The sequence below is a fragment of the Geotrypetes seraphini genome, chromosome 2 (assembly GCF_902459505.1).
Source record: "Geotrypetes seraphini chromosome 2, aGeoSer1.1, whole genome shotgun sequence".
NCBI lineage: Eukaryota > Metazoa > Chordata > Amphibia > Gymnophiona > Dermophiidae > Geotrypetes > Geotrypetes seraphini.
The window spans coordinates 303,135,099-303,162,687 of NC_047085.1; the positions used below are offsets into that span (position 1 = coordinate 303,135,099).

The 27,589-nt window shown below is 44.0% G+C and overlaps 1 protein-coding gene across 3 annotated transcripts in view; it reads right to left on the bottom strand.

Annotated features, from left to right (window-relative positions):
• CARD10 (caspase recruitment domain family member 10) overlaps positions 1–27,589 on the bottom strand; it is a 258,903-nt gene that overhangs the window by 117,434 nt on the left and 113,880 nt on the right. For all 3 annotated transcript variants that reach the window (XR_004538001.1, XM_033929903.1, XM_033929902.1), the window contains exons 7-8: positions 6,667–6,855; positions 1,534–1,686 (exon numbers count right to left, since the gene is read on the bottom strand). Coding sequence is in view for 2 of the 3 variants with exons in the window: in XM_033929903.1 (XP_033785794.1) it covers positions 1,534–1,686; positions 6,667–6,855 (342 nt within the window). In the remaining variant the exon portion in view is untranslated. The remainder of the gene's footprint in view (positions 1–1,533; positions 1,687–6,666; positions 6,856–27,589) is intronic.

A 27,589-nucleotide genomic window follows, 5' to 3' on the forward strand; every position in this document is an offset into this window, starting at 1 on the left:
CTCCCTACTATCAGAAGCTTATGGTGGAGGCCCAAGTGCACTTTAAATTTGGCCATTTAGCTATTTCCTTTCCCATTTTGAATTTTCGGCATCTACCATAGTTATGTAACAAGATCAGCCAGCCCTTTCTTATACCCAGTATTTAAGGGCAGGAAATGGTCGACTGTTGTGGAGTAGAGAATGACACGGGGACATATTTGTCCCCATCCCCACAGAAACTCAATTTCCCTGTCCTGTCCTGTCCCCGCGAGTTTTGTCAGTGTCCCTGTCCCATTCTTGTAAGCTCTGTCTTAAAGGCACAAGCCTCAAACATTTATGATTTTATAGTTTTTGAGGCTTGTGCAGATGAGGACAGAACTTGCAGGAATGGGGCAGGGATAGGAAAAGAACTCGTGGTGACGGGACGAAAAAATGAGTTCCCGCGGGGAGGGGGAAAAATTTGTCCCCGTGTCATTCTCTATTGTGGAACACATGCTTGCTTTTCGGGCTGCCCGTTTTGGGTCAAATTTTGTTCCTTTGATTGTCCATTCTTCTTCCTACATGAAATTTAGACACAGAGTGAAAACTTATTTGGTTGAAAACTTGGTTCATAATTCTCTTTTGTTTTTGTTAACGACTGCATGAGTTGTAATTCGCTGAGATTGTTCAGTTGATCTTGATATTTGTGAACTGTGTTGAACTGTGAGGTATATGTGGTGTATAAATAAACTGTTATGTTGTTCACCTTAACCCGCTGTGTGGCTCCGCTTTATCCAGACTCTGAACCCACCCTCATTTGTATTAACACAACGCTTGAAAATGAACTTGCAGTGGTCAAGGTTATTTCATTTTATTAAATTGCAGTCACTGCAAACGTAAGACTCCAGATATTCAGGGGAGACATCCAGACTGCATATAAAACAGCTTTTTTGCTTTCCTAAGTCACCCAGCTAGTTATCTGCACTGAAGATTGGTGACAAATTGGGTCTCTGGCCTGATTCTGCCCTGGATCACCCTGGTATTTTCCGATTAGTGCCGCTGAATTCCTATCTTATGTGATGCTACCTGGATAAATGCTTTTAATATTTCTGGACCAGAAAATTTCATCCTGTTAATCATGAGAAAGCCCCAGCTTCACCCTTGTCATGAGGTGAGCTATCACCATACCTTCCAATCTCTCATATTTCCATTTTGGCGGGACCCTCAAGGGCGTTCATCACCTAAAACTCCCTCTAGGGCAGGGGTAGGCAATTCCGGTCCTCGAGAGCCGGAGCCAGGTCAGGTTTTCAGGATATCCACCATGAATATGGATGAGATGGATTTGCATGCACTGCCTCCTTGAGATGCAAATCTATCTCATGCATATTTATTGTGGATATCCTGAAAACCTGACCTGGCTCCGGCTCTCGAGGACCGGAATTGCCTACCCCTGCTCTAGGGCATTTGAGTGTTCAGCAAAACCAGCAGATTTCAAAAAGGACTATAGCAGCACACGAAGGCAGTCTTGAACTACCCACTGGACCTACCTCTCTGCTGAAGGACTTAATATCTCACCTTGTTCCTCAGGTCCTCGGCACACTTCAGCTCACCCTGTAACGTGTTTATCTTCTCACATAGCTCTTGGTGCTGCTCCTCTGCTTCCTTATAATCATGTTCCCACACATCCTGCAGAATCCTCTCTGAACTGGGGACTTCTGTGTTCCCAGCCTACTGACAAAGAAGCACAGGGTGGATAAAGGTTCAGGGTAGGAGACACACATCAATACCACCACCACCACCCTCACCCTCACACACACAAAGTATGAGAAGTCCATGTATTTGGGTTTTATTTTCTAAGGGGGAAAAAACCCTTAAAATCCAAACCCATTTTTGTACTATTACAGGGGGAGGAAACTCCAGTCCTCGAGAGCCGTATTCCAGTCAGGTTTTCAGGATTTCCTCAATGAATATGCATTGAAAGCAGTGCATGCACATAGATCTCATGCAGACTCATTGGGGAAATCCTGAAAACCTGACTGGAATACAGCTCTCGAGGACTGGAGTTCCCTACCCCTGTACTATTAGGATCTTTTTCAAAGGCAAGTTAGTGGCTTGTTTAGCTAAGCAAGTCCTAGTGTCGGGATTTACTAAAGTTAATGCATAGCCCAGAGAAGGTACCAGATTCTTAAATGAGCACTGAGTTTAGGAATGTTTCCTGTACCATTATCAATGTAAATCAGGGGTAGGGAACTCCGGTCCTCGAGAGCCGTATTCCAGTCGGGTTTTCAGGATTTTCCCAATGAATATGCATGAGATCTATGTGCATGCTCTGCTTTCAATGCATATTCATTGGGGAAATCCTGAAAACCCGACTGGAATATGGCTCTCGAGGACCGGAGTTCCTTACCCCTAATGTATAGCATCATATCATCTGCATACATATATATATATATATATATATATATATTAGGGCTGCAGGAAGATTAAAAATTTTAATCATGATTAATTGTGTTGTGTGGTAGTGATTAATCACAATTAATTTTTAATATTTTAAAAGAAAATACAACAAACAAATAATTCCTGAAATCAAGCATAAACTAGCACTTCCAAAACAAGGATACTACTTATGAAAATACAGAGTCCTAAATATTACAATGGGACCCTAAAATATAAATATATCTTTTGTGAAAACTGAACAAGCCAAAATTACTACAGAATGTTACATTTTAAAAAACTCATGCTAACAGAATACCTCATTCACACACATGGAGCATTAATGCCAAATGCAGAATGACTTACCACAAACTATAAATATAAATTAACTGAAAGCCCTTGCATGCAATACAGTATCAGAGAAACAAGAGAGACATTTCTTCCTATGCAAATCATAAATAATATGCCAGGGATGGTTTTAGGAGAGTGCAACTAGGGCAATTGTTCTTAGCTCCTTGGCCAGAGAGAGCCCCAAGACTTCAGAAGATGAAGCCAGTCTAGTAATAGACTTTGGGGGCCCCTTCTCAGTTTTCTATCCTAGGTCCCAGACATGTCTAGCATCTGCTCTGGCAAGATGTACATTCCAACATATTCTATTCACAAAATAGAAAATAAAATATTTTGCTACCTTTTTGTTGTCTGGTCATTTTATTTTTCAAATCATATTAATCCCATTCTCTGGATTCCACTTCCCTCTGTCTTCTCAACTCACTTGCCAGGGTCTTCTGTCCATCTGATATTTCTTCTTTCTCCATGTCTACCATCCATCTTCCATGTTCATATTCTTACATCTATCATCACCCCTCTGTGTCCCTATGACCTCCATGATCTCCCTTCTGTGCTCCTATTCTCCCCCATGTCTAGTATCTCTTTCCTGTATCCAGCATTGCCTTTCTATGCCCATATTTTTCCCACCCCACCCTCCATGTCAGGTATTGATGTATGAGGATGGCATATGGGCATAGAGGGGCTTCTTCCCTTTGCATCCCAGTCCCTATGCTCCCACCTAGTGCTTATCATCTCCCCTCTGTCCAGCTGTTCCCCTCTCTCCCCCTCACACCAGTGTGTCCCTCTCCTCTCTGAGCCCACCCTTTCCAGCTTTCCTCCCTTTCTCTTCCCTCCCCTTTCCACCATCTGGTTCTTTCTTCCATTTGACCCCCCTTCTTCCTTCAACCCCTGGTGTAGCACCTCTCTCTCTTCCCTCCAGTTTCCTCCTCTGCAGGTCTAGCACCACTTTCCCTCCTCTGCAGGTCTAGCACTCTCTCCTTTCCTTCTAGCCCCATCCTCTACAGATCTAGCACCTCTTTCCCTTCCCTCCTTCCCTCTTGTCCCCTCCTCTGCAAGTCCAGCCCCTCTCTCCCTTCCCTTCAGCCTAGGGTTACAATATTTGTGAAGTCAAAAAAGAGGACACATGGTCTTGCCCCCCATCAGTCTTACCCCTGCCCTGTCCCTGCATCCCACCAATTTCATTCTTGCCTTGTCTTCCCTCCAACCTTCATCCTTTCCTTACAACCCCTTCCCAACTTCTGTACCCTTTTTGTGCTCTTTGTCTCTCTCTCCAACCCCCTCCCCCATGGGTTATTCTCTCCCCCTCCCTCCCACCCTGTGGGTGCTTTCACTCTCCCACATCTCCTCCCTCCAATCCCCCTGTGGGTGTTTCTCTCTCTCTCTCCAATCACCCACCTGCTCTCATGGGTGCTTCTCTCTCTCTCTCTCTCTCTCTCTCTCTCTCTCCAGCCATGACTCTCACATATCCCCCACCTATCTCCTCTGCTGAAATTTTCAATCTTTGGGTAGGCAGGTAGCATCAGCATCAGCAAGATGAGCCTTCTGCCATCATCCTGCCCCAGAAGCCTTCATTCTGCAGCAACTTCCTATTTCCACGTAGGCGGGACAGCTGCAGAATGAAGACTTCCGCGGCAGGCCAACAGCAGCAGGCTCACCTCACTGATTCTGCCAGCCTGCCCAAAGATTGAAAATTTCAGCAGAGGAGGTAGATGGGGGATGGTTGAGCCATACCCAGACAAACTCCTCCAAAGTTGCCAAGCCATATAGACACCCAGACAGTCCTCTAAAATGAGGACATGTCCAGGTAAATCCAGATATCTGGTAACCCTACTCCAGCTCTTTCTTCTGCAGATCCAACCCCTCTCTCCTTTTCCTCCAGCCCTCCAAAAGGTCAGGCACCTCTCTCTCCAACCCCCCCCCCCCCAACCCTCACAGGCTCAGCACCTCTGTCCTGCCAACCTCCAGCCCCCCACGCAAGCCCCACATCACTGCTCTCTCCAGTTCTCTCCCTCCAGTCTTCTCCTCTACAGGTCCAGCATCTCTATTCCCCTTCACCACAAGGCTCATAGGTGCCGGCTGATAGAGCAGCACATTGGGGTTGTTGGGGGAGATTGTGGTCAAGTCATTGGGCACCACACATGTGCGATTATGTGAAAAATGGAATGATGGCATCAGCCGTGTCATCCACCCATGCATGGAGACCAACGGTCAGGTCACAATCCCCTCCCCCTCCATTAGCCCCGACACCATGCTGGCACCCATGAGCTAAAGAATTGGGCTGGCCTGCAGCCTTTCCATGGCCTTCAGTCTTCTGTCGAGTAGTCAGGAAAGCAAAAATATAAATGGAAGAAAAATAGCTGATACGGTACAACGGGGAGACAAAACATTTTCTAGATATATCAGTGATAGGAAGAAAAGAGGCATTGTGAGACTCAAAAGTGAAGGGGAGAAATTTGTAGAAGCTAATAAAGAAATGGCTGAATTGCTTAACAAATATTTCTGTTCTGTGTTCATGGCTCAAGTGCCAGGAGTGGGACCGCAGAAGACAAACACGAATAGGGATGGAGTAGTGGCAGACCCTGATCGTTTTTTCACTGGATTGTGTTAAGAACATAAGATTTGCCGCTGCTGGGTCAGACCAGTGTTCCATCATGCCCAGCAGTTTGCTCACGCAGCGGCCCTTAGGTCAAAGACCAGTGTTCTATTGAGTCTAGCCTTACTTGCATATGTTCTGTTCCAGTAGGAACTTATCCAACCTTGTCCTGAATTCCTGAAGGGTGTTTTCCCCTATAACAAATAAACCCAAGAGCGGACTTGTTTACACTTGATTCACTAATGAAGCCCTCAGATACCTGTGCTGCACAATGGTCACAATGAAACAGTCAGATACAGGTTCACACGTTATCTTTCATCGGGCATTCATCTAATTTTTTAGAATTTTTAAAATTTTTAACTTTAGTGCTTAAACTGTTAAACAAGTTATGTGTAAAATAGTGTGTAAAGCAGCGACACTTATCTTTATGGTTAGTCGCTTGCTTGTTGAGCTTGAACAATCGGCCTTACTTGCATATGTTCTGTTCCAGTAGGAACTTATCCAACCTTGTCCTGAATCCCTGAAGGGTGTTTTCCCCTACAACATTCTCTGCAAGAACGTTCCAGATTTCTACCACTCTCTGGGTGAAGAAGAACTTCCTTATGTTTGTACGGAATCTTTTCCCTTCTAACTTTAGCGAGTGCCCTCTCGTTCTCTTCATCTTGGAGAGATTGAACAATCTCTCTTTTTCTACTAAGTCAATTCCCTTCAATATCTTGAATGTTTCAATCATGTCCCCTCTCAGTCTTCTCTTTTCAAGGAAGAAGAGGCCCAGTTTCTCTAGCCTCTCATTGTACAGCAACTCCCCCAGTCCCTTAACCATTTTTGTCACTCTTCTCTGGACCCTTTCGAGTACTACTATGTTCTTTTTCATGTATGGCGACCAGTGTTGAACGCAGTATTCCAGGTGGGGGCGTACCCTGGCCCAGTATAATGGCATGATAACCTTTTCAGATATATTTGTAGTGAGTGCTGGATGGAAGGGGACAGACAGAAACAGCAGGAAAGGAGGTTGGTACCAGAGGGGGGGGGGGAGTTGAAAAGAAAGAAAGAGAAGCATCCACTGGAGAGGGGTGCTGGAAGGAGAGAGAAGCAGATATGGGGGGAGGAGAGGGAAGGAGAGAAAGAGAGAAGCACTAAAAGGGTACAGAGGGTGGGAAGGGGGGGCCAAGTAAATGGGTTGAGTGCGGGCGAGGCTGTGGGTGGAGTATGAACAGGTTATGTGTCCTCTTTTTTGTCTTCGCAAATATGAAAACTCTACTGTCACCAAGTCAAACACTGCTGTTGAACAGAGAGAGAGAGGGGGAAAGATATTCTGTTTTGGGTTGCTGTACCTGAACAGTGCTTTGCAGTTCCTGCAATGATGCCTTTAACCTACAGATCTCAGCATGCAGGCTGGCGATTCTGTCACACTGCGAGTCACTGCTCTTCTCCTCCAAGTCCTTGCAGAGCTTGATAGAGCGTTTCTTGAAGAGTGTGCACTCCTCCTGTAGGTTACTGACGCGACTCTTCAGCTGATCAAGCTGTGAGTAGAAAGGAACACAAGATCACTTGTACACAGTGAGTGACTGAGGCTTCTAATAGGGTAAGAGGTTCTCAGAGATACTTTTTATAGGCAAAGAAACAGAGGTGGGGGGGGGGGAGTAGAGGATTATCCCTTCTGCTTTGGCCAGCATAAGGATGAGGGAAGTCTTATAGGTTTGTATATGGAAGGTAGTTTACACCGAGATCTACAAATAGTAAAATGCCCAGTTTTCACAAAAACAAGGAACAGCAAACCAGTATAATGGGCAGATGCACAAATATCTTCACAGATGTATTGCCAGTGTACAGAAAGTACAAGTTTGCGTGCTAGTCCCCCCAAAATGTGCAAATATGTTGCATCAGCCACAGGAAAAAAGACATTCCAAATTTATAGGACAAACCCACTGTAATTTTCAGTGGTCCAGGTATGGTCTCTATTGTTGACCCTTTGGAGCAATTTCCAGTCCTTCCTTCAAAACAAGGCATTCAAAAATAAAGATACCAAGGGCCTGTTTTACAAAGCCATGCTAGCGGCTGCAGCGTGGTAGCGGTCCTGAAGCCCATAGAGATTTAAAGGGCTTCGGCTTTGTAAAACAGGCATTCAGGGCATCCATACTTTATTTATTAATAAAAATTGATATACCACTTTTTTTCCCTAGTTACTTCTCCCTCTTTTCGTAAAAGAAGTAATTGTATGAAGAAGGCTTTATATTTGAATTCTCCAACATAAAAATTCTGTCCGCTATCAAAGATATGTTAGTGGCTCATTTTCATTTCAGGCAGTGAAATACTGGAATTCATTACCTCTTTGTATTCGACCTGAGTTTTCCTACATTTAGGCCCTCTTTTATTAAGGTGCGCTAAGCGTTTTAGCACACGCTAAATCAACACATGCGCTATCCGCTAACGCGTCCATAGGATAACATGCATGCATTAATATTTAGCGCATGGTTAGCGCTAATATTTATCGTGCGTTAAAAAGCATAGCGCACCTTAGTAAAAGAGGGGTTTAGTTTAGAAGGTTAAAAAAACCTTTTAATTTACAAAATATTTGATATCCTGATTAGTTTATTGCAGCATTAATGTTTATTATTATAACCTCAAGGGATTTTATTTGTTTTCCCTGATTTAACGCTTTTGTAATCTGCACTAATCCTAATGGTAATGCAGCAGACTAGAAGACTAATGCGTTTTATTGTATTGTATTCTACATCAAGGCAGTGGCGTAGTGAGGGTTAAAGGCACCCGGGAAGGTGCCCCTTCCCGCCCCTCTTCACCGCCTCTTACCTCCACACTCTCCTTCCTCGCCCCCTCCTGCCACGCATGCAACGCTTCTCTTCCCCGTACCTCTGCAATGTTATGACGCAAGCAGCAACCCCAAAGCTGCTGTTACGCCAGTGTCGGCTCTTTCTCTGATATCACTTCTTAGCACGGGTCCAGGAAGTGATGTCAGAGGAAGAGCCAACACTGGCTCGAAGCAGGTTGGGGGTTTCTGCTCGCGCCAGGAACATTGCAGAGGTACGGGTCAAGGGAAGTGGCGTGCACATGTGGCAGGGGGGGGAAGGAGCAGGGTGGCAGAGAAAAGGACGGTGCCTGCACCCTCACCATGACGGCACCTGGGTCAGACAGCCTCCCCCTGCCCCCCCTCCTTGCAACGCCACTGCATCAAGGTGGTTACAGTTCATGCAAACAGAGTACACATGATACAGTTAAAACACAATAAGAATATCCAGCTGGCTCCTTGCAATACTCCCTACTCAACTAAACCACCAAATAGGCAGATTCATTTCATTTATTCTGCATACAACTATTTGAAGAGACCTGCTGAAAAAGTAAAATGATCAATTAAAAGAAAACCTTCATGTAGATGATTTACTGCTGCAGCAGTATTTTACAGTTCAGGTATCAAAATTTATTATGACTCTTTTTATTTGATCATTCTTGTATTCAAAAGATTTATTAATACATTATAATTATATGTTCCTTAAGTGTAAATTATCCTGGTAGGCAGTAGATATGTTTTTCTTGTTAGGTAATTTATTCATTGTTGTTAGTTTTTTAATTTTTAGATTTGTGTTAAGGCTTATTGTGTGGTTTTTATGTTTTGTATACATTTTTGTATTTTTACATTCTCTATACAGTATATATTACTTATGTATTAGTATGGTTTTTTTTTTTCAATTAATCCAGTTAGGGAAATGTATCTGGTGCCAATATGCTAAACCCATCATTTTTGGACAGCTAAGAGAGAATATACCCTACTGATACTCAGTGGTCTCAATGAGTCCAAGGGAGGAGCATGCCCATCTGGCACAACCCCCCCCCCCACCCCACCCCAAAAAAAAAAAAAATTAATAAATAAATCAAGAGTCAGAATAGGAACAAATAATCTTAAAGTATCTAGATTTCAAGCACAGAGATTGTAAGTCTTACTTTTCAACTTCTTACCCAACTTAAACTAACATTCTTGAGATGGGAGAATACTTCAAGGAATTATTAGCTAGATATGAACCTCTGGAATAAGTAGAAAAACAATCGGCAAAACTGAAAGGTGCTATTTTAAGGGCAACAAAGCTTTTCTCTAAGGAAAATAATAACAGTAAGTGAAAAATAAGGCTGCTTGGTTCTCAAAAGTAATAGCTAAGGAAAAAGAGTTGGCCTTCATAAATTACAAGAGTTTGCAAAAAGAGGAAGACAGGCACCAGTATCTGGAAGAGCTAAGAGAGGCTGGTAAAGTAGACAGAAAAGCAAAGATGCTAAACAATTCAGCCTTATCCTTTATTAGCTTCTTCATGTTCCTCTCCTTCAGTCTACTACTATTACTACTATCATTTCTATAGCGCTGATAGATGTATGCAGTGCTGTACATTAAAAAGCAAGAGATAATCCCTATTTAATATATGCTAACATATCTAAGAAATGTCTTGTTCCCCCATTTTACTGTATTGGTTATTTGTTCTTCCACTTTATATGGGCTACAAAAGCCAGAGAGATCAGCACTGTATAGAGGGTAAAATAATTCTGTGTACAAAAGAGGAGTAGGACTTGGGAGTGATTTATGTAATGATCTTTAGGTGGCCGAATAGAAAATGCGATGGCAAAAGCCAGTAGGATGCTTATATGCATAGGAAAAGAAATAGCCAGCAGGAAAAGGAGGTGATAATACCTCTGTATAAGTCTCTAGTGAGACCCTATTTAGAGTACTGTATACAATTCCAGAGACTGCACCTTCAGAAAGATATAAACAGGATGGAGTAGGTTCAGCAGGGAGCTACTAAAATGGTCAATGATGTTCAACATTAAGGGCTCCTTTTACTAAGGTGCGCCAGCATTTTTAGCGCGCGTTGCATTGCCCCGCGCACTAAACCCACGCTACGCACCAAGAACTAATGCCAACACAATGCTGGCGTTAGCGTCTAGCGCGTGCTAAAACCGCAAGCGCAGCTTAGTAAAAGGAGCCCTAAGTGCATGAGGACAGACTTAAAGATCTCAATTAATATACTTTGGAAGAAAAGCAGAAGAGAGGAGATACGATAGAAACATTTAAATGCCTTTATGGCATACTTGCACAGGAGACGAATCTCTTTCTTTTTTTTTTTTCTTTTTTTTAATATTCTTTATTCATTTTCAAGATTACATTAAGTGTTAAAATATATTCATTCACATAAACAATAAATACATCACTTACAAACAATCATTGACACATTTAATAAATTCTTATCCCCTCCCCTCTCCCAACCCTTCTTCCCATATATTCCATTATCATATAAAACATCTAATATAATAAAACGGTAAGTCGCGCATGCGCACTTCCTATACGTGCATCCGTTTTCCGTGAGCTGTAGCACACATAGGAAGTGTGCATGCGCGGCTTACGCTCTGGCCTCACGCGAGGCAAGACAAGTGGCATGTGCGCCCTTCCCTGCTCTCCACCGCTGCCGGCCGCTAGCACCCCCTGCCCTCTCTGTCGCCTCCCGGCTCCAGCGGCGTAGGCAGCACTATAAACACGCTGCTTTGCGCCCTTCTCTGCCGATTTCCTCTGCCGCGTCTCCGATGATGTCATCAGAGACGCGGCAGAGGAAATCGGCAGTAGAAGGCCGCGAAGCAGCGTGTTTAAAGTGCTGCCTTCGTGGCTGGAGCCCCGAGGTTTGTCGGCGGTGGGAGGTTCAGGAGCAGGCCGGATCGACAACGGCAGTAAAAGAAGGGGGAGGGGCCGAACGGAGCAGGGAAGATAAGGTAAGAAAAGGGAAAGGGGGAGTGGGGGAAAATGCTGCTACTGCTTCTACACAGGAAAGGGGGGGATAGGAAGGAAATGCTGTTGCTGCTGCATAGGGAAGTGGGCAAACCCGGAAAGCATTTTAACATGGAGTTCAGGAAGAAGGTATGGGGGGAGGAAAATACTGCACAGGGAAGTGGGGTGGGAGGGAAATGCTGCAACACACGGAAATGGAGGGGCAGAAAAGGGGTTGATGGACAGGGGAAGAGATGCTGATGAACAGGGAGGGGGGTCAGAAAAATGAAGACAGGTCTACTGCTGGACAGGGGGAGCAGGAAGGAGGTGATGATGGACAGAGGGAGGTAAAACAAGGAGAAGGGCTTCTGCTGGATAAGGTGAGCAGTGATAGGGTGGTGGAGGACACAGGGGAGGTAAAAGGAAGGGAGAATGGACAGGGGGAGCAGGCAAGGGGTGGTAGTGGACAGCCAAGGAAAAAAAAAAAAATGACAGACAGAAATACAGAAAGCGGCTAAGGAGAGAGAAAAAAAAATAAAGACAGACACACACACATATATTCTAGCACCCGTTAATGTAACGGGCTATAAGACTAGTGTAATAATAAAATCCCCCCCCCTCCCTGCACCTTAAATTGATAAATATAAGGGAAACATTTTTAAATTAATCTTTACAATACTTCGTTAATAGTTTCCACACATCCTGAAACTTCTTAAAATAACCCCGCTGTAATGCAATAAACCTTTCCATTTTATAGATATGACATAAAGAGTTCCACCAGAAGTTGTAATTTAATCTCCTCCAATCCTTCCAATTAAATGTGATTTGCTGAATGGCAACACCAGTCATTATAAGTAGAAAAGAAATTCTGGAATGAGGGGGCATGGGATGAAGTTGAAAGGGGATAGACTCAGAAGTAACCTAAGGAGATACTTCTTCCTAGAAAGAGTGGTGAATATGTGGAATGGCTTCCCAGTGGAGATGGTGGAGATGAGTATATCTGAATGCAAGAAAACTTGGGATAAAAACATGATCTCTAAGGGAGAGGAAGGGATAGTAAAGTAGATGATATGGATGGGCAGATTGGATAAGCTATATGGCCTTTATCTACCTTCATTTTCCGTTTCTTCAATGAAGACTTCAGAATCACAGGTCTTTGGAACGACCTTACTACCCCGCTGCGGAACTTAGGCTCCCTCCAATTATTCCGCAAGCAACTGAAAACCTGGCTTTTCACTAAAATGTAATTCTATCCCCCCTTACTCTTCTCTTCTCATGTAAACCTTTTTTTTTTTTTCCTTCTCTTCCTATATTTTAAGTTCTTATAAACCGTGCCGAGCTCCACAACATCCGTGGAGATGATGTGGTATATAAACTTAAGGTTTAGTTTAGTTTAGTTTAGTTTAAGACTAAATATCGCTATCAAACTAGCATGTTTATAGATCTGAGCATGTTTCTTCTTTCCTCGAAACATATCTCTTTATAATGACAGGGGTTGCCATACAATTTATTCTGAGGAACTGGAAAAACTGGGATCGATTAAATTATACTTTTTGGTGGGAATCTCTATGTCACACTTTTAAAATGGAACATATGGTGGCCATACAACAGGGACATTATAGGAAGTTTATGGATATTTGGGAGCCATTGACAAAATTCTGTAAGGAGTGATTGTTGATTTTCACCTTTTGATAATACACATCCAGGGTGGGTGGGAAGATTTTTTAAAAAATTTTGAGTGCAAATTTTTGGATAAGTAGAAGGGGGGATGATATATGTATTTGTCATAGACAGGGCAGGATTAACCAATAAGCCAAGTAGGCACGTGCCTAGGGCCCGAAATGGTCAGGGGGGCCCAATGAAGGAGGGCATCAGCATTGCTTTTTCCAAGCGGCGATGGGCCCCTCCAACATCAATCGCCAAAGCTGGCCCCACCCCGATCAGCAACGCGCCCCCCCCATTGACGGAAAGTATGACAAGCAAGCAATGCGGGTAAGAAGGGCAAAAGGAACTATAATTGTGCAAGCAGTGCTGCTTGCCCAAAGCTTCCCTTTGACACAGCTTCCTGTTTCCGCCTGGGCGCATGGTGGGGCAGGGCAGGGGGCCCAGTGTACTTGGGTGCCTAGGGGCCCTCGACGAATTAATCCTGCACTGGTCATAGAATATAATTCAGAATGAATTTAAGTGCTGTTAAAGTGTAGATGACTATATAATATGTTGCACTTATTTTTGGCTTTAAAATGAATAAAGATTTACAAAAAAAAAAGAAAAATATCATTGGCTCCCAAACAAGTAGAGGATTCACTTTAAGATTACAACATTAGCATTAATATTTTGATAGCAGGTAGACTGTTTGACTGCCTGTTTCCCAAGGAATCACTATATACCCAAAAGTTATACATACCAATTACTAACCCGCCCTATAATTCAAAGGGAAAATGTCTCAATCAACTCACAACAAAATAATGTGAAACGTAAGAAGTTCCCAATTTCCCAACTTACATTTCAAGATATTGTTTTGTTGTCCCATCATCTTATATGATTTGATTATTAGAGTATACTCGGTGCATGGCCAGTAGATATCAGGCTCCTTATCTTTGGAACCATCTTCTGATAGATATAAAAATCAACAGGAAAACCAGGAAGTAAGGGCAAAATTAGAAGATTCCAGTAGACAAACAATTTTATACCAATGCTATAAAAGCAGTCCAAATAAATGGACTCACAGTCTCAGTTAAGCATATGAGTTGAATACATGCAAGTAGGGTTCTTAAACCCAGCACGGCCGTGTTTTGGTGAACATGCTTGTACCAAGATTTGTTTTTAGAATCAATCTAGCACTGTTTTCCTCTGGTTTGGGTATCACAATAATTTGTACTCTTTATAATATTTTAAAACATTTACAATATTTACCCCTTTGTTGCTCATCAATGTTGTATTTTTTTTCCTTTCTGGCATCTGTATTTCCTCTGCACTGTTTCCAGTCTGTTTACCAATGCACTACCTCAGCCACTTTATTATTTGCTCTCTTCAGTCTGTTATTTTTTTGTGTTATACATTTTTTACTCTAATTGTGGCAGACATGATAGATAGTTTTAATGTGTTACTGCTGGTTTAGTTTCCCCTTGTGTTCAACAGTGTTTTCAATTTCAGTTTATTTAGCTCTCATGAGCTCTGTACCTATACTCAATCAAAGTTTATGTGGTTCACATCAAGATATGTTCTATTAATTTAGGTTGACTGTTATCAAGCTGCGCTATATTTTTTTAGTGTGGGCCAATGCGGGAAATGCTCCGATGCTCATAGAATTTCTATGAGCATCAGAGCACTTAACTTGCTGGCCCACGCTAAAATCCCTAGCGCACTTAAGGGAGAAAAACCAAGATGGCAACAGAGCAGGATGCACTGTAAGAAGCTCCTGCATTATTGGCATTTTTTTCTTCAACCCAACGTCTTACATATCTGCTTTCAACACTTGATTTTCAGTTGAAAAATGCCTAAACCTTCCTGCCTCCTCTGCTTCGTTGTCAACGCATCAGACAGCTATCACCAGCTTTGCGGTTCCTTTTGGCACGGGCGGATCTGTGTTGCAAGGGGGGCTGACCTCAGATTTGGACAGCGATTGTTCGGTGAGCCCGATAGGGCCTGTTGCTCCTCCTCGACCCGGGACGAAGATGGGACTTTCAGTGACCCAACAGCAAGCGCTGGAGTGTGTATCTCCAATGGAATCGCCAATTTCACCCCTGACCCCAGAGGTAATTCGATCACTGCCGGCTTGTTCTCAAGCGGCAGGAGGAATTACTCGGGGAGAGACGAGAAGGGAAAACGGAGTGCAATCACCCTCAGCGCAACATCAAGTGGGTTTGAATCATCTGGTTCTCCCTCTGACACCTGTGACAAAACCAGTGGTTGTGGACATGGAAGTGTTGTTTTGCACTTGTAATAATCTAAATTTATTTCCTTTATCAAAGTATTTTATTCTTTGATGTGAAAATAATAAAAAAAAGAAAGAAATGATAAAAGAGGCTGTTAGTTTTATTAATTTTCCTTCCCTTTTACAAAGTAATGGTAGCATGGTGGCAAACACTCTGACGCCCATCATACCTCTCTGCGTTGGGAGCAGTGCGGGCATTCAGCACAGCTTCCCGCGCTAGAAACAGGCTGCAAATACAAATCCTTTTTGGACAGGTCCTTCATGTTTCAAGCAAGCAAACAACAGTCCTGGCTGGGAAATGGCATTAATGTAATGTAATGTAATGTAATTTATTTCTTATATACCGCTACATCCGTTAGGTTCTAAGCGGTTTGAAGAAAATATACATTAAGATTATAAATGAGAAGTAAGAAGGTACTTAAAAAATTCCCTTACTGTCCCGAAGGCTCACAATCTAACTAAAGTACCTGGAAATTAATAAAGAAGAGAAAATAAAGATAGTTGAAAAAAGAAAAATTCTATGTGACCTTATAGGATGGAAATTAAACTGACAGTGAAGAACTGTATGAAAAATACATATGGAATGCAGTTAGAGAGGGTAGGTTACAATCTATTTATGGTATTTGTTTAATTGGAAGGTGTTAAGGTGGGTAATTTGGGGGAAGGTTATCTGAAGGTAGGTGAATCTTCTGGAGGTAAAAGAGGAGGGGTTAAGATATTTGGATGAATTTTTTGAAAAGCAGGGTTTTGATTTCTTTTCTGAATGTTTTGAAGTTGTCTGATATTGTCATAAGATTGGAGATGGAATGGTTGATTTTTGCTGCTTGTGTTGCCAGAAGGTTGTCAAACATTTTCTTGCGTTGTGTGCCTTTGAGTGGGGGGAAGGCGAAAGGGTTCGAGGTTCTTCTGTGTCTTGAGGTGGAGATTTGGTTTAAGATATTACTGTATCAAACTCAAAAGTGCAAGGTTTAATGAAACCAGGCTGGCTTACGGCGCATTCCGGAAAGCAATTAAAACCGTACTATTTGACAAATTCATCTCCTAAACTGAAACCTCACCTCTTATCAAGTTATTTTTTCCCTTTGTCAATCTCGGTGTAATATTCTGTCCTTTTATCTATTTCTTATGTAATAAGCTGTACCCCCACTCTTGCATTCTGTAATTCGCTGATTGTCCAGCCTTCTTCAATGTAAACCGCCCAGAAGTCTTTCAACTGTGGCGGTATAGAAGAATAAAGTTATTATTATTATCTCCCTTGCCTGTCTGTCGTACTATTGACATTTTAAGGCGAGGTATGATAAATTAGGGAAATGATTTAAAAGAGACAAAAGGAGCAACCACAAAGGTTAGGAATTTACATCAGGCACAGACATTGTTTAAAAATCCCTATGGGCTTCAGGGTACTTACTGCGGCAGCCCCCACTAGCACAGCTTTGTAAAAAGAGGGGGTAATGAATTATTTGCTTTAGTCATTAATGAAGATGATGTAAGAGATCTACCTGTGCCAGAAAGGGTTTTCAAGGGTGACAATATGGAGGAACTGTAACATATCTCAATGAACATGGAAGACTTACTGAACCAAACTGATAGAGTAAGCAAATCACCTAGACCAGATGGTATATACCTGAAGGTACTGAAAGAACTCAAACATGAAATTGCTGATCTACTATTAGTGATTTGTAACATGGTACCTGAAGGCTGGGGATTATCCATTTTAACACCAAGTTTTACTACTACTACCGTATCCCTCTGCATAGGCTGCAGAAAAGGGTGGCCTATATTTAAAAACCAGAAGATAAGTCGGTCCATGGTATTAGCTGCGGCTTATCTTCCAGTACTTCCCCTGCCTTTGTCAATCATCTCCCCCCCACACACACACACACACACACACCCCGGTACCTCTTCAGGAGCCCCATGGACGGAGAACAGCAAATCTCTGGCGGTGCAGAGCAGCCACAATCTCTTCAGCATCCAGCCTGCCCCTGCACTGCCTGCTGAATAGCCAATGTCAGCTCTTGTGGGACTCACGAGAACTGACATCAGTCACTCAGCAAGCAGTGCGGGGGCAGGCCGGATGACGAAGAGATTGCGGCTGCCTTGCACCACTGGAGATTTGTCGTCTGCCATCCACGGGGCTCCTGAAAAGGTAACGTGGATGGGGGGATGACTTAAAATTTTTATAGAAGCCACCCCATATAACTAGGCTGTGCCCCATACACAGGTTTGTAAAACCCATGTATAGGCTGCGGTCTATATAAGAGGAAATATGGTACTCACTTATCATTTCTATAGAGCTGCTAGAAGTATTTTTAAGAAGGGTTCTAGGCAGTGCTCCCTCTAAGCGGGCGGGTGTTGTGGGCAAAATTTTTTTCGCTGTGCGCTACAAATATCGGGCGCCAGCGCCAACTCGCCCGATTCTCCTCTCGCCGCGGCCTGCCATCTCCGTACGCCGTGCGCTGTGACGTAAACTTGTGCGCTGCGATGCAATATTTTGTGCGCCAGCGCACGCCAGCGCAGCTTAGAGGGAACACTGGGGATAATCCAGGAAATTGCAGACTGGTAAGCCTGATATCAGTGCCAGGCAAAATGATAGAAACTATTATAAAGAATAATAATATAGACAATAATGATATAGACAATCATGATTTAATGGGACAGAGTCCAGTGGTGTACCTAGTATATGTGACACCCGGGGCCCATCATTTTTTGACACCCCCCCATCTGTACAAAAACCATGATTTTTAGTAACAAGCCACATGTCACACATCAGTACCTAGGAAAAGGCAGCATCTTACATACTGCAGTGAGCAGTACAACATCAATACACCCATTGTAAAACTGAACAAGCCAGACTAGTACAGATCAATCCTACAGTCAGTCCTAACAAAAAAAACCATGTCTTTCGAACACACAGAACACAGAAAACACCTTTGCCTAATATGTAATATGTAATCACAAATTAACCCCTCCCTCTTTTACAAAACTGTAGTGTGGATTTAGCCACAGTGGTAACAGCTCTGACGCTCATAGAATTCTGAGCATCAGAGCTGATACCACCACGGCTGGTGCTAAAAAACGCTCCACAGTTTTGTAAAAGGGGAGATAAAATAGAAATACATAGACAAAGGTTAAATTGAACCAGTAAGAAGCTGGACCCTGCATACAGTGCACCACAGAAACAGTGATACGTCTCCTAAAGCAATAAATAGAAAATTTTGTTCTACCTTTGTCTTCTGTGATTTCTGCTTTCCTCATCTTCTTGTAACTCTCTTCCTTCCATCCACTGTCTGCCGTCTCTTCCCCTATATGGCATCTTCCCTCCTTCTATGCCCCTTCCAGAAACTATATGCCTCTCCTTTCACCCCCATTTGTCTGGCATCTCTCTCCTCTCCTTCCCTCTCCCACACCTCTCCTCTGCAATCCCTTATTTTCCTTTTCAATTTATTTTCTGCATCTGTCTAGATTACATTCTTTCTACCCTCTCATCTATGTCCTTTTTTACTGTCTACCTAAAGCTTACCACCTCTTTCCCTCACCCCTCCAGTGTTTCCCTAACTCAATCCTTTTCTCCCCATCATGTGCCCTCCTTTTATTTATCCCCTCCTTCCATCATGTACCCTCTTTCTCCAACCCTTCCATCTAGTATCTTCCCCTCTCTCTGTCCACTTCCATCCAGCGTCTGATCCCCTCTTTCTCTGCTCCCATTTCCTTCCTGCATTTGCTCCCTTATCTTTCCCATCTGCACTTCCATCCAGCATAGGCTCCCCACTACCATCCAATGTCTGCCCTTTCTCTCGCCATCCACCCCTCTTCAATCAGCATCTGCCCCCTTTCTTTCCCTCCAATATCCTTCCCCCTTATGTGTCTATCCTTTCTCTGTACATCAATTCCATCAGGACCACCCTTCCATACCACCCTACCCTCTTTCTTTCCCTCCAGCACTCTTCCATTCCAGCAATCCTGCTCCTTTCTCTTCCTTCATGCAACAAGATCCCACGATGACTGTAGCTGCCGGCTGCCAGTCCACCCCACTCCGACGTACTTGCTCTGGAGTGGACTCAGCAGCCGCATGCTGGAAGGTCCAGCGATGACTCGTCTGCTGGCTCTGCTCCGGAAGAAGTAAGTTACGTCGGAGGGGGTGGACCTGGCAGACGCAGGGAATTATGGCAAAGTACCGCAATGACTGCGTCTGCCGGGTCCACCCCCTCCGACGTAACTTACTTCTTCCGGAGCAGAACCAGCAGACGAGTCATCGCAGGACCTTCCTGCACCTCAGCGCAGCTGATCACTCTGCTGCAGAGAAAGTAAGTCAGAGGTAATGTGACCATTTATTTTTTCATCAAAAGGGAACATCTATTAATTGACTGTGTATCCTTTCTTTCATTTCTTTCTTTCTGCACTCAGGCCCAACAATTGTCCCTTTCTATTCCCTCCCTCCTTCCTTCCCATGTCCTTAGTGATCCCAGTACCCCCATCCTGTGTCCTTAGTGCCCCCAGTGCCTCCGTCCTGTGTCCATAGTGCCTCCAGTGCCCCCGTCCTGTGTCCTTAGTGCCCCCAGTGCCTCCATCCTGTGTCCTTAGTGCCCCCAGTGCCTCCGTCTTGTGTCCATAGTGCCCCCAGTGCCTCCTTCCCATGTCCATAGTGCCCCCAGTGCCTCCTTCCCGTGTCTATGGTGCTCCCAGTGCCTCCTTCCTGTGTCCATGGTGCCCCCAGTGCCTCCTTCCTGTGTCCATGGTGCCCCCAGTGCCTCCTTCCTGTGTCCATAGTTCCCCCAGTGCTGCCTTCTCATGTCCTTAGTGCCCCCAGTGCCTCCTTCTTATGTCCCCCCACTACCTTCCAGATTTTGTCCACCCCCAAAGCCAATCAGCCTGCCTGCCTACCTATCTCCCTCCCTCCCTGCTGTGCTAAAGCCAGCCAGCTTGCCTGCCTACATCCTTCCCTCCCTGCTGTGGAAAAAAAAAAGCACCTCTCTCCTTCCTTTCCCCCGGTCCATGCTGCTGCAATCTTACCTCCCCACTGCTGCTGCTAATCGCCGACAAGAAGTCTTCTTTCTGACGTCAATTCCGATGTCAGAGAGGACATTCCGGGCCAGCCAATCACTGCCTGGCTGGCCTGGAACGTCCTCTCCGACGTCAGAATTGACGCCGGAAAGAAGACTTCTTTTCGGCGATTAACAGCAGCAGTGGGGAGGTAAGATTGCAGCAGCATGGACCGGGGGAAAGGAAGGGCAGGAGGACCCGGATAGTAGGGCAGTAGGACAGGAGGACCCGGACCTGGCCGGCTGTGCACTCCCTCAAGCCGTGCACCCGGGGTGGACTGCCCCCACCCCCCCTTGGTACACCACTGACAAAGTCAATATGGATTGAGCAGAGGAAAATCTTTCTTCACTAATTTACTCACTCCACCCTTTTATCAAGGTGCAGCTTGGTATTTAGCCCGCACTGCTTGGCAGCATGGCTTGATAAAAAAAAATGGGGAGGGTTAATTTATTTAGAAGGCGTGAATAAACATGTGGATAAAGGTGAGTCAGTTGATGTAGCATGTCTGGATTTTCAGAAAGTTTTTGACAAAGTCTGAGAAAATTAAAACACCAGCGAAAGGAGGCAAAGTTCTTTTGTGGATTAGGAATTGGTTAATATAAAACAGTGGGGGTAAGGTTAAATGGCCATTTCACTCAGTGCAGGAAGGTGAATAGTAGAGTGTCCCAGAGATCTGTCTTGGGACTGGTACTAATGGGAACAATGAGTGATGTGATACAAAATTATTCAAAGTTGTTAAAAATGTATACAGACTGTGAGAAATTTCAGGAAGATCTTAGGAAACTGGAAAACTAGACATCCAAATGGCAGATGAAATTTAATGTAGACAAGAGCAAAGCGATGTACATTGGGAAGAATAATCCAGATCATAGGTATTTGATGATGGATGGTGACTTCTGAAGTGGAACTTGAGAAAAAGATCCATTGTCGCTGTGGACAATACATTGAAATCTTCTGCTCGAGTATGCGGCAGTGGCCAAAAAAGCAAACAGACTTGCTAGGAATAATTAAGAAAGAGATAAAAATAAGACAAAGAATATTATAAAGCCTCTGTATCGCTCCATGGTGCAACTTCACTTTGAGTATTACAGTATGTGCAATTCTGGTCACTGTATCTCAAAAAAGACATAGGAGAATTTAAGAAAGTTCAAAGAAGGGCAACCAAAATGATTAAGGGGCGGGAACTCATTCATATGAAGAAAGGCCTAAGGGCACTTCAGCTTGGAAAAGAGATGTCTGGCCCCAAGCGGAGGTGGAGCTTACCCAAGATAGCGGTCTGAGGTATCTGCGGGGACGCCGTCGTGCTTGTGGTGGAGTGTTTCCTCTGATATGGTGAAAAGGAAGTCGAAAATATGGGCATCCCCCATTGAAGCAGTGGCACCATTTGGCTCGATGGATGTCTTCGTTGATAGTGGCTCACGAACCCCACAACCGGAGGTCTCCACGGCTAGAGAGAACGCGCAAGCTGAGGCGCCAGACTTCTCCTTCGAGGTTGCCACCTTATCTCCGGATGAGCGGAGTCTGCCTAGCTGCTCCATTGCGATGGAGGATTCATTTCTCGACGTGCTGGCTCGGGATGCCCTCTTGCTGGCCTCTCTGTGTGGAAGGAATGACCCAGGAAGGGGGAAGGAGGAGCTAAGAACGCAGCAATCGGTGGTGAGATCACAGCAAGCTCAAGTAGCTTCTTTAAGCACTGAGGAGGCTACAGGTATTTTGGGAACCCAAGAAGTTCCTTTTATAACTGAGGTGGTACTTTGGGAGCTACAGGGAATATTGGAACTGAGATTGTTCCCTTACAAAGACCTAAGGTAATTACCATAGAATCCATATGGGCGGCCATATCAAACATGCAAACTTCACTGGGGAATCAAATTCAACAATTATCTTTGCGCTGTACTACTGTTCTATCAGAAAATTTGGAACTTTAAAAATAAAGTATCAAGTCTGGAGAATAAAATGAGTGACTTTGAGACTAAAAAAAACGTTGGAAGTACAAGCTCTGACTTGGGTCAAGGACAGTGCTAGTTTGCACTTTAAACAGGAAATAATGGAAAATTCTGTTAGGAGATGTAATCTCTGGATTATTAATTTTCCGAAAGTCCAACCTATAATTGCCTTAGCTATGTTTAAAAGATATTTGACTGAAATTTTGAAGGTACCAGAAACCTCGCATCCACCTCTCTCAAAAATATATTACCTTCCAACGAGAGTTAAATCTCAAAATCCAAATCAGCAGAATTTATCTGTTGATAGTTTGCTTTTGACACAATTTCTACAGAGGTCCGATACTGAGTTTCAGGTCCCTGCTACATTAATAGTACAGTTTACAATTGATTTGGATGGGGATTGAATGCTTAAGATGTTTTTTTAATTCAAAACCATCTCAATGTCCTTGCTGTTCCTTTAATTTTCTTTTAAACTTTTTTTTACTTTTTTTAGGCCTCAGACTAGCCATTAGGTGCCATGCATTTCTATGGTCACCAAACAAACTTATGGCAATGGCATCCTCGTTAGCCCCATTATATATTTTTTCACATTTTTCTTATTTAAAGTGCTCAGTGCTATTTTTCTTTAGTGTCTCATATAACTTAATTCTTAAAATTATTATAACTTAATTGACTTATCTTAAGTCAGTCTTGTCTCATACTATCATCGGGAAGGGACCTGTCATTCCGACATGTTTTGCCTTCTCGCTGTTTCAAGAAAAGTCCCCCCTTTTCAAACTTGTTCGCACCATCCCGATCTTTATAAGCATTTTGTCCACCTGTACTTTGCTTACAACAGACATATTTGGCTTACCTTTCCTTTATGTATGCCAGAGGTGTCAAAGTCCCTCCTCGATGGCCGCAATCCATTCAGGTTTTCAGGATTTCCCTAATGAATATGCATGAGATCTATTTGCATGCACTGTTTTCATGGTATGCTAACAGATGTCATGCATATTCATTGGGGAAATCCTGAAAACCCAACTGGATTGCGGCCCTCCAGGAGGGACTTTGACACCCCTGATGTATGGTCTTGTTTTATAAACACAACACTTATATCCTCCAGTTCAAACGCTGAAGCTAAAGCTCAAGGCTTAGCTATTTTATACCTAAAGCATACAGTTGAAGCACATATGCAGGGAAATTTGCCTCAGAAGCTACCGGGCAGTCATTGCTCCAGAGCTAGGAAGGAGAACCCAAATTCCTCATTGGTTAACCTTCAATATTCTATTATAGGCAACCCCTCTGTGCCAACTATAACGGTAAGTTGATTAAATATTAAACACTTATCTGTTGCTTCAACTGTATGCTTTAGGTATAAAATAGTTAAGCCTTGAGCTTTAGCTTCAGCGTTTGAACTGGAGGATATAAGTGTTGTGTTTGTAGATTTTTGCTCCAGTTCCTCTTTATTTTTCTGTTTGCTCTTGTTTTATATGCATGGTTCTATATATGCATGATTTTCCTTTGCATGAATTGTTTTCATATATTGCCCATTTTGTTTTATGTAAACATTAAGGCCCTGATTCTGTATAGGACGCCCAGGAGAGGTGTCCTATACAGAATCGGTCCTACACTAAACCCCGATTCTGTAACCGGCGTCCTTGGTACAGACGCCGGTTAGAGAATCGGGTTAAATTAGACGCGGCCGCTATACTTATGGCAGCAAGGGATCTCCCTGCCATCGCCGACAGGAGGATGCCCAGTCCTCCTGCCGGAACCCCCCTGGAACCCTCCTCCCCTCCAAACTGGTAATCGCGGGCAGGAGGATGCCCAGTCCTCCTGCCGGAAAGCCCGACGACCCCCCCCCAACTAACCTTTACATGTTGGTCGGCTGGACGGGTCTTGCTGCCGTCCAGCCGACGGGCTCGCCTCATGGAAATGAGACGGGCCCGCCCCTTCCCGGCCCATCCCCGCTAAATCTAAGGCCTGATTGGCCCAGGCTCTAGAAGGCCAATCAGGCCTTAGGATTAGTGGGGATGGGCGGACCCGCTATGCCTAAGGCCTGATTGGTCCAGGCTTCTAGAGCCTGGGCCAATCAGGCCTTAGATTTAGCGGGGATGGGCCGGGAAGGGGTGGGCCCGTCTCATTTCCACGAGGCGGGCCCGTCGGCTGGACAGCAGCAAGACCTGTCCAGCCGACCAACATGTAAAGGTTAGTTTGGGGGGGTCGTCGGGCTTTCCGGCAGGAGGACTGGGCATCCTCCTGCCCGCAATTACCAGTTTGGGGGGGAGGGAGGTTCCAGGGGGGTTCCGGCAGGAGGACTGGGCATCCTCCTGTCGGCAGGGAGATTCCTTGCTGCCTTAAGTATAGCAGCTGCGTCTACTTACAATGTAGACCAGCAACTTGCTGGCCTACATTTTAAGCGTCTCTTCCTCTACTAGGGAGATGCGTAGGGCCACCTAGGTTCGCCTAAGGCCCGCCTAAGGCCCTTAGGCGAGCTTAGGCGTCTTGCGGGTCTCCCTAGGCTCCCGGAGGCGCCTTCAATATAGGCGGCCTGCCTGGGGAGCATTTTTTTTAAAAACGTGCATCCCGATTGGCTGATTAGACAGCTGTAGAACGTCTATAGTTGCCTAAAATCGGGACGCACTTTGGAGAATCAGACCCTAAATGTTTTTAACCATTTAAGCATATGATTTATATGATTTTATTGTTAAGAATGTTGGTTTTATTTAGTTATGATGGTTTTTATATGCAGTTTTGCCTCTGACGCAAAACATGGCCACGTCAGGCACATATGACATTAAGGGCCTCTTCTTTCAAAGTGCGCTAGCAGTTTTTAGTGCAGAGAGCCGCACTGAATGGCCCGCGCTGCTCCCGATGCTCAAAGGAACTCTATGAGTGTCAGGAGCAGCGCAGGCCATTCAGCGCGGCTCACCGTACTACAAACTGCTAGTGCACTTTGATAGAAGAGGCCCTAAATTTCTTTTTGCTCCATATACTCGTTTGGTCTGCTCTTTGTTCTACACCAGGGGTGTCAAACTCCCTCCTCAAGGGCAGCAATCCAGTTGGATTTTCAGGATTTCCCCAATGAATATGCATGAGATCTATTTGCATGCACTGCTTTCATGGTATGCTAATAGATCTCATGCATATTCATTGGGGAAATCCTGAAAACCCGACTGGATTGCGGCCCTCGAGGAGGGACTTTGACACCCCTGTTCTACACCTAAAACAGCATTAGACCAGCCAATTGCAAAAACATCAACAAAGCTATAGATAGACCCGAAACCAATGGATAGGATTGAAGCTATTAAGGGACTAGAGAATGGAAAATTGCCAGTATTACACAATAGCTATGCAGAACTCTTGAAGAAAGGGTCAAATCAAATACCAGAGTGGCTGCTATGATTGTGAAATGAAGCATGGGAAAGGGAAAGAATAACAGGTGAATGGAACAAAGGAATAATTGTAAAGCTGCCAATGAAAAGAGATTTATTGGGCTGCTCTAACTGGAGAGGAATTGTTCTGTTATCTGTACCCAAAAAAGTTTACAGTTGAATGATTCACAGCCAGCTTAAGGCTCAAATGGACAACTTTCTATGAGGAGGACCACAAATAATAGCACTTATGAGGGAACTTATGCTTGTGAATGCAAACACTTCCCGCAAAATCCTGCAACTAGGGGTTCATGAGCTCTGCTTCTCAGATTTGCATGCCTGTCATCTCTATTATATGCAAATCTGCCTTATGCATATTCATTAATACTACTAACGAACGTTATCAAATACAAATCTTCCCCTGTTTTTTGTTTAACCACATAACATACATTTAGAAGAAGAGAAAAATGAATACATGTATACACCCACCATTAATAATTTACTCAAATCAACCTTACTTTTTCCATAAATATTATAAATATATTGAATGTACCACCCACTAACTTATAACAAACACCTATTTCAACAGACAACCCAGGCAAATGCCTTTGTTGCCCCGAAAACCTGGATAATCAGTTCCACATTGTCCCAATGTTTTATTTAAAACTAGTCTTTAAGCCCGTTACATTAACGGGTGCTAGAATATATGTATGTCTGTCTTTCTTTCTTTCTGTCTGTCTCACTCCCTGTCCTTGTGTCTTTCTTCTTTTCTTTCTGTCTCCCTCCCTCCTATTATTTATCTTTCTTTCTATTTGTCTCTCTTTCTGCCCCTATGCAGCATTTATCTCCCCTTGTCCACTTTCCTGTACAGTAGCCATATCAGCATTCCCTCCCCCTCCATTTCCTTGTGCATCAGCATTTCCCCCCTCCCTACTTCCTTGTGCAGCATTTTTCTTCCTCCCCACTTATCTGTAGAGCAGCTGCAGCAGCATTTCTTCCCCTGTTCATTTTCCTGTGCAACAGTTTGTTGTTTTTTTTTTGAATGCGAGAAGGGATGGTGTAGGCAAGGAATTAAGCGAGCGGAAAGTGAGGTTTGGATATATGGGATATATGTGTGTGTGTCTCTCTTTATTTCTTTCTCTCTCTCTCTCTCTCCTTAGCCGCTTTCTTTCTTTCTTTTTTCTTGGCTGTCCATCACCACCCCTTGCCTGCTCCCCCTGTCCATTCTCCCTTCCTTTTACCTCCCCTGTGTCCACCACCACCCCTTCACAGCTCTCCTTATGCAGCAGCAGCCCTTCTCCCTTTGTTTTACCTCCCCCCTGTCCAGCAGCACCTTCCTTCTCCCCCTGTCCAACATTAGGCCTCCGTTCCTTTTTCTTCACCCCCCCTGTCCATCAGCACCTCTTTCCTTTTCCCCCTGTCCAGCAGTAGGCGTCCCTTCCTTTTTCTCCCCCCCTCCTCCTTCTTATCCCTATGATACATTTACCTTGCTCTGCCCCTGATCAGAGGCTCCCGACAACCGCCCAGTTGCACCCATTGGAAAAGTTCCCTCTGTGGCATCCCGCACCCCTCCTGACGTGACTCCCGCTGTCTTTCTTTCTGTCTGTCTCTCCCTGGCCCCCTTTGTCTGTTTGTATTTCTGTATATCTCCCTGCCCCTGTGTCTTTATTCTTTTCTTTCTGTCTCCCTCTGTCTGTCGAAGCAGCATCCCCTCCCCCTCTATTTCCCTCCCCCCACACCAGTTCCCTGTGCACCTGGCCCTGTGTCTTTCTGTCTCCCTTCCTCCCTCTGTCTGTCTGTCCAAAGCAGCATTCCCTCCCCCTCCATTTCCCTCCCCCCACACCAGTTCCCTGTGCACCTGCCCGTGTGTCTTTCTTTTTTTTTTTTTTGTTCAATAAATTTTTATTGAGTATTTTGGAAAAATACAATGAGCAATTCAAATACATATAACATTTTGTATATATATGATCTATAAATATGCAATTAACTATAAAGGACCATAATATTAAGAAAAGCTCAGAGTAATGAAATTATTTGTGAAGATTGTATGAGAAAAGAAAATGAGATAGAATAGAATAAAAATTAAAAGAGAAAGGAAATAAAGAGAAAAAGTGAAGAATAGGTAGGGGAAGACAGAAGTGTCTACAAAGTAGAGCGAACATATGAATCTAAGAATGACCAGGGTGATTTTTTATTTTTCATATTCATGGATATTCGGAGCGAAAC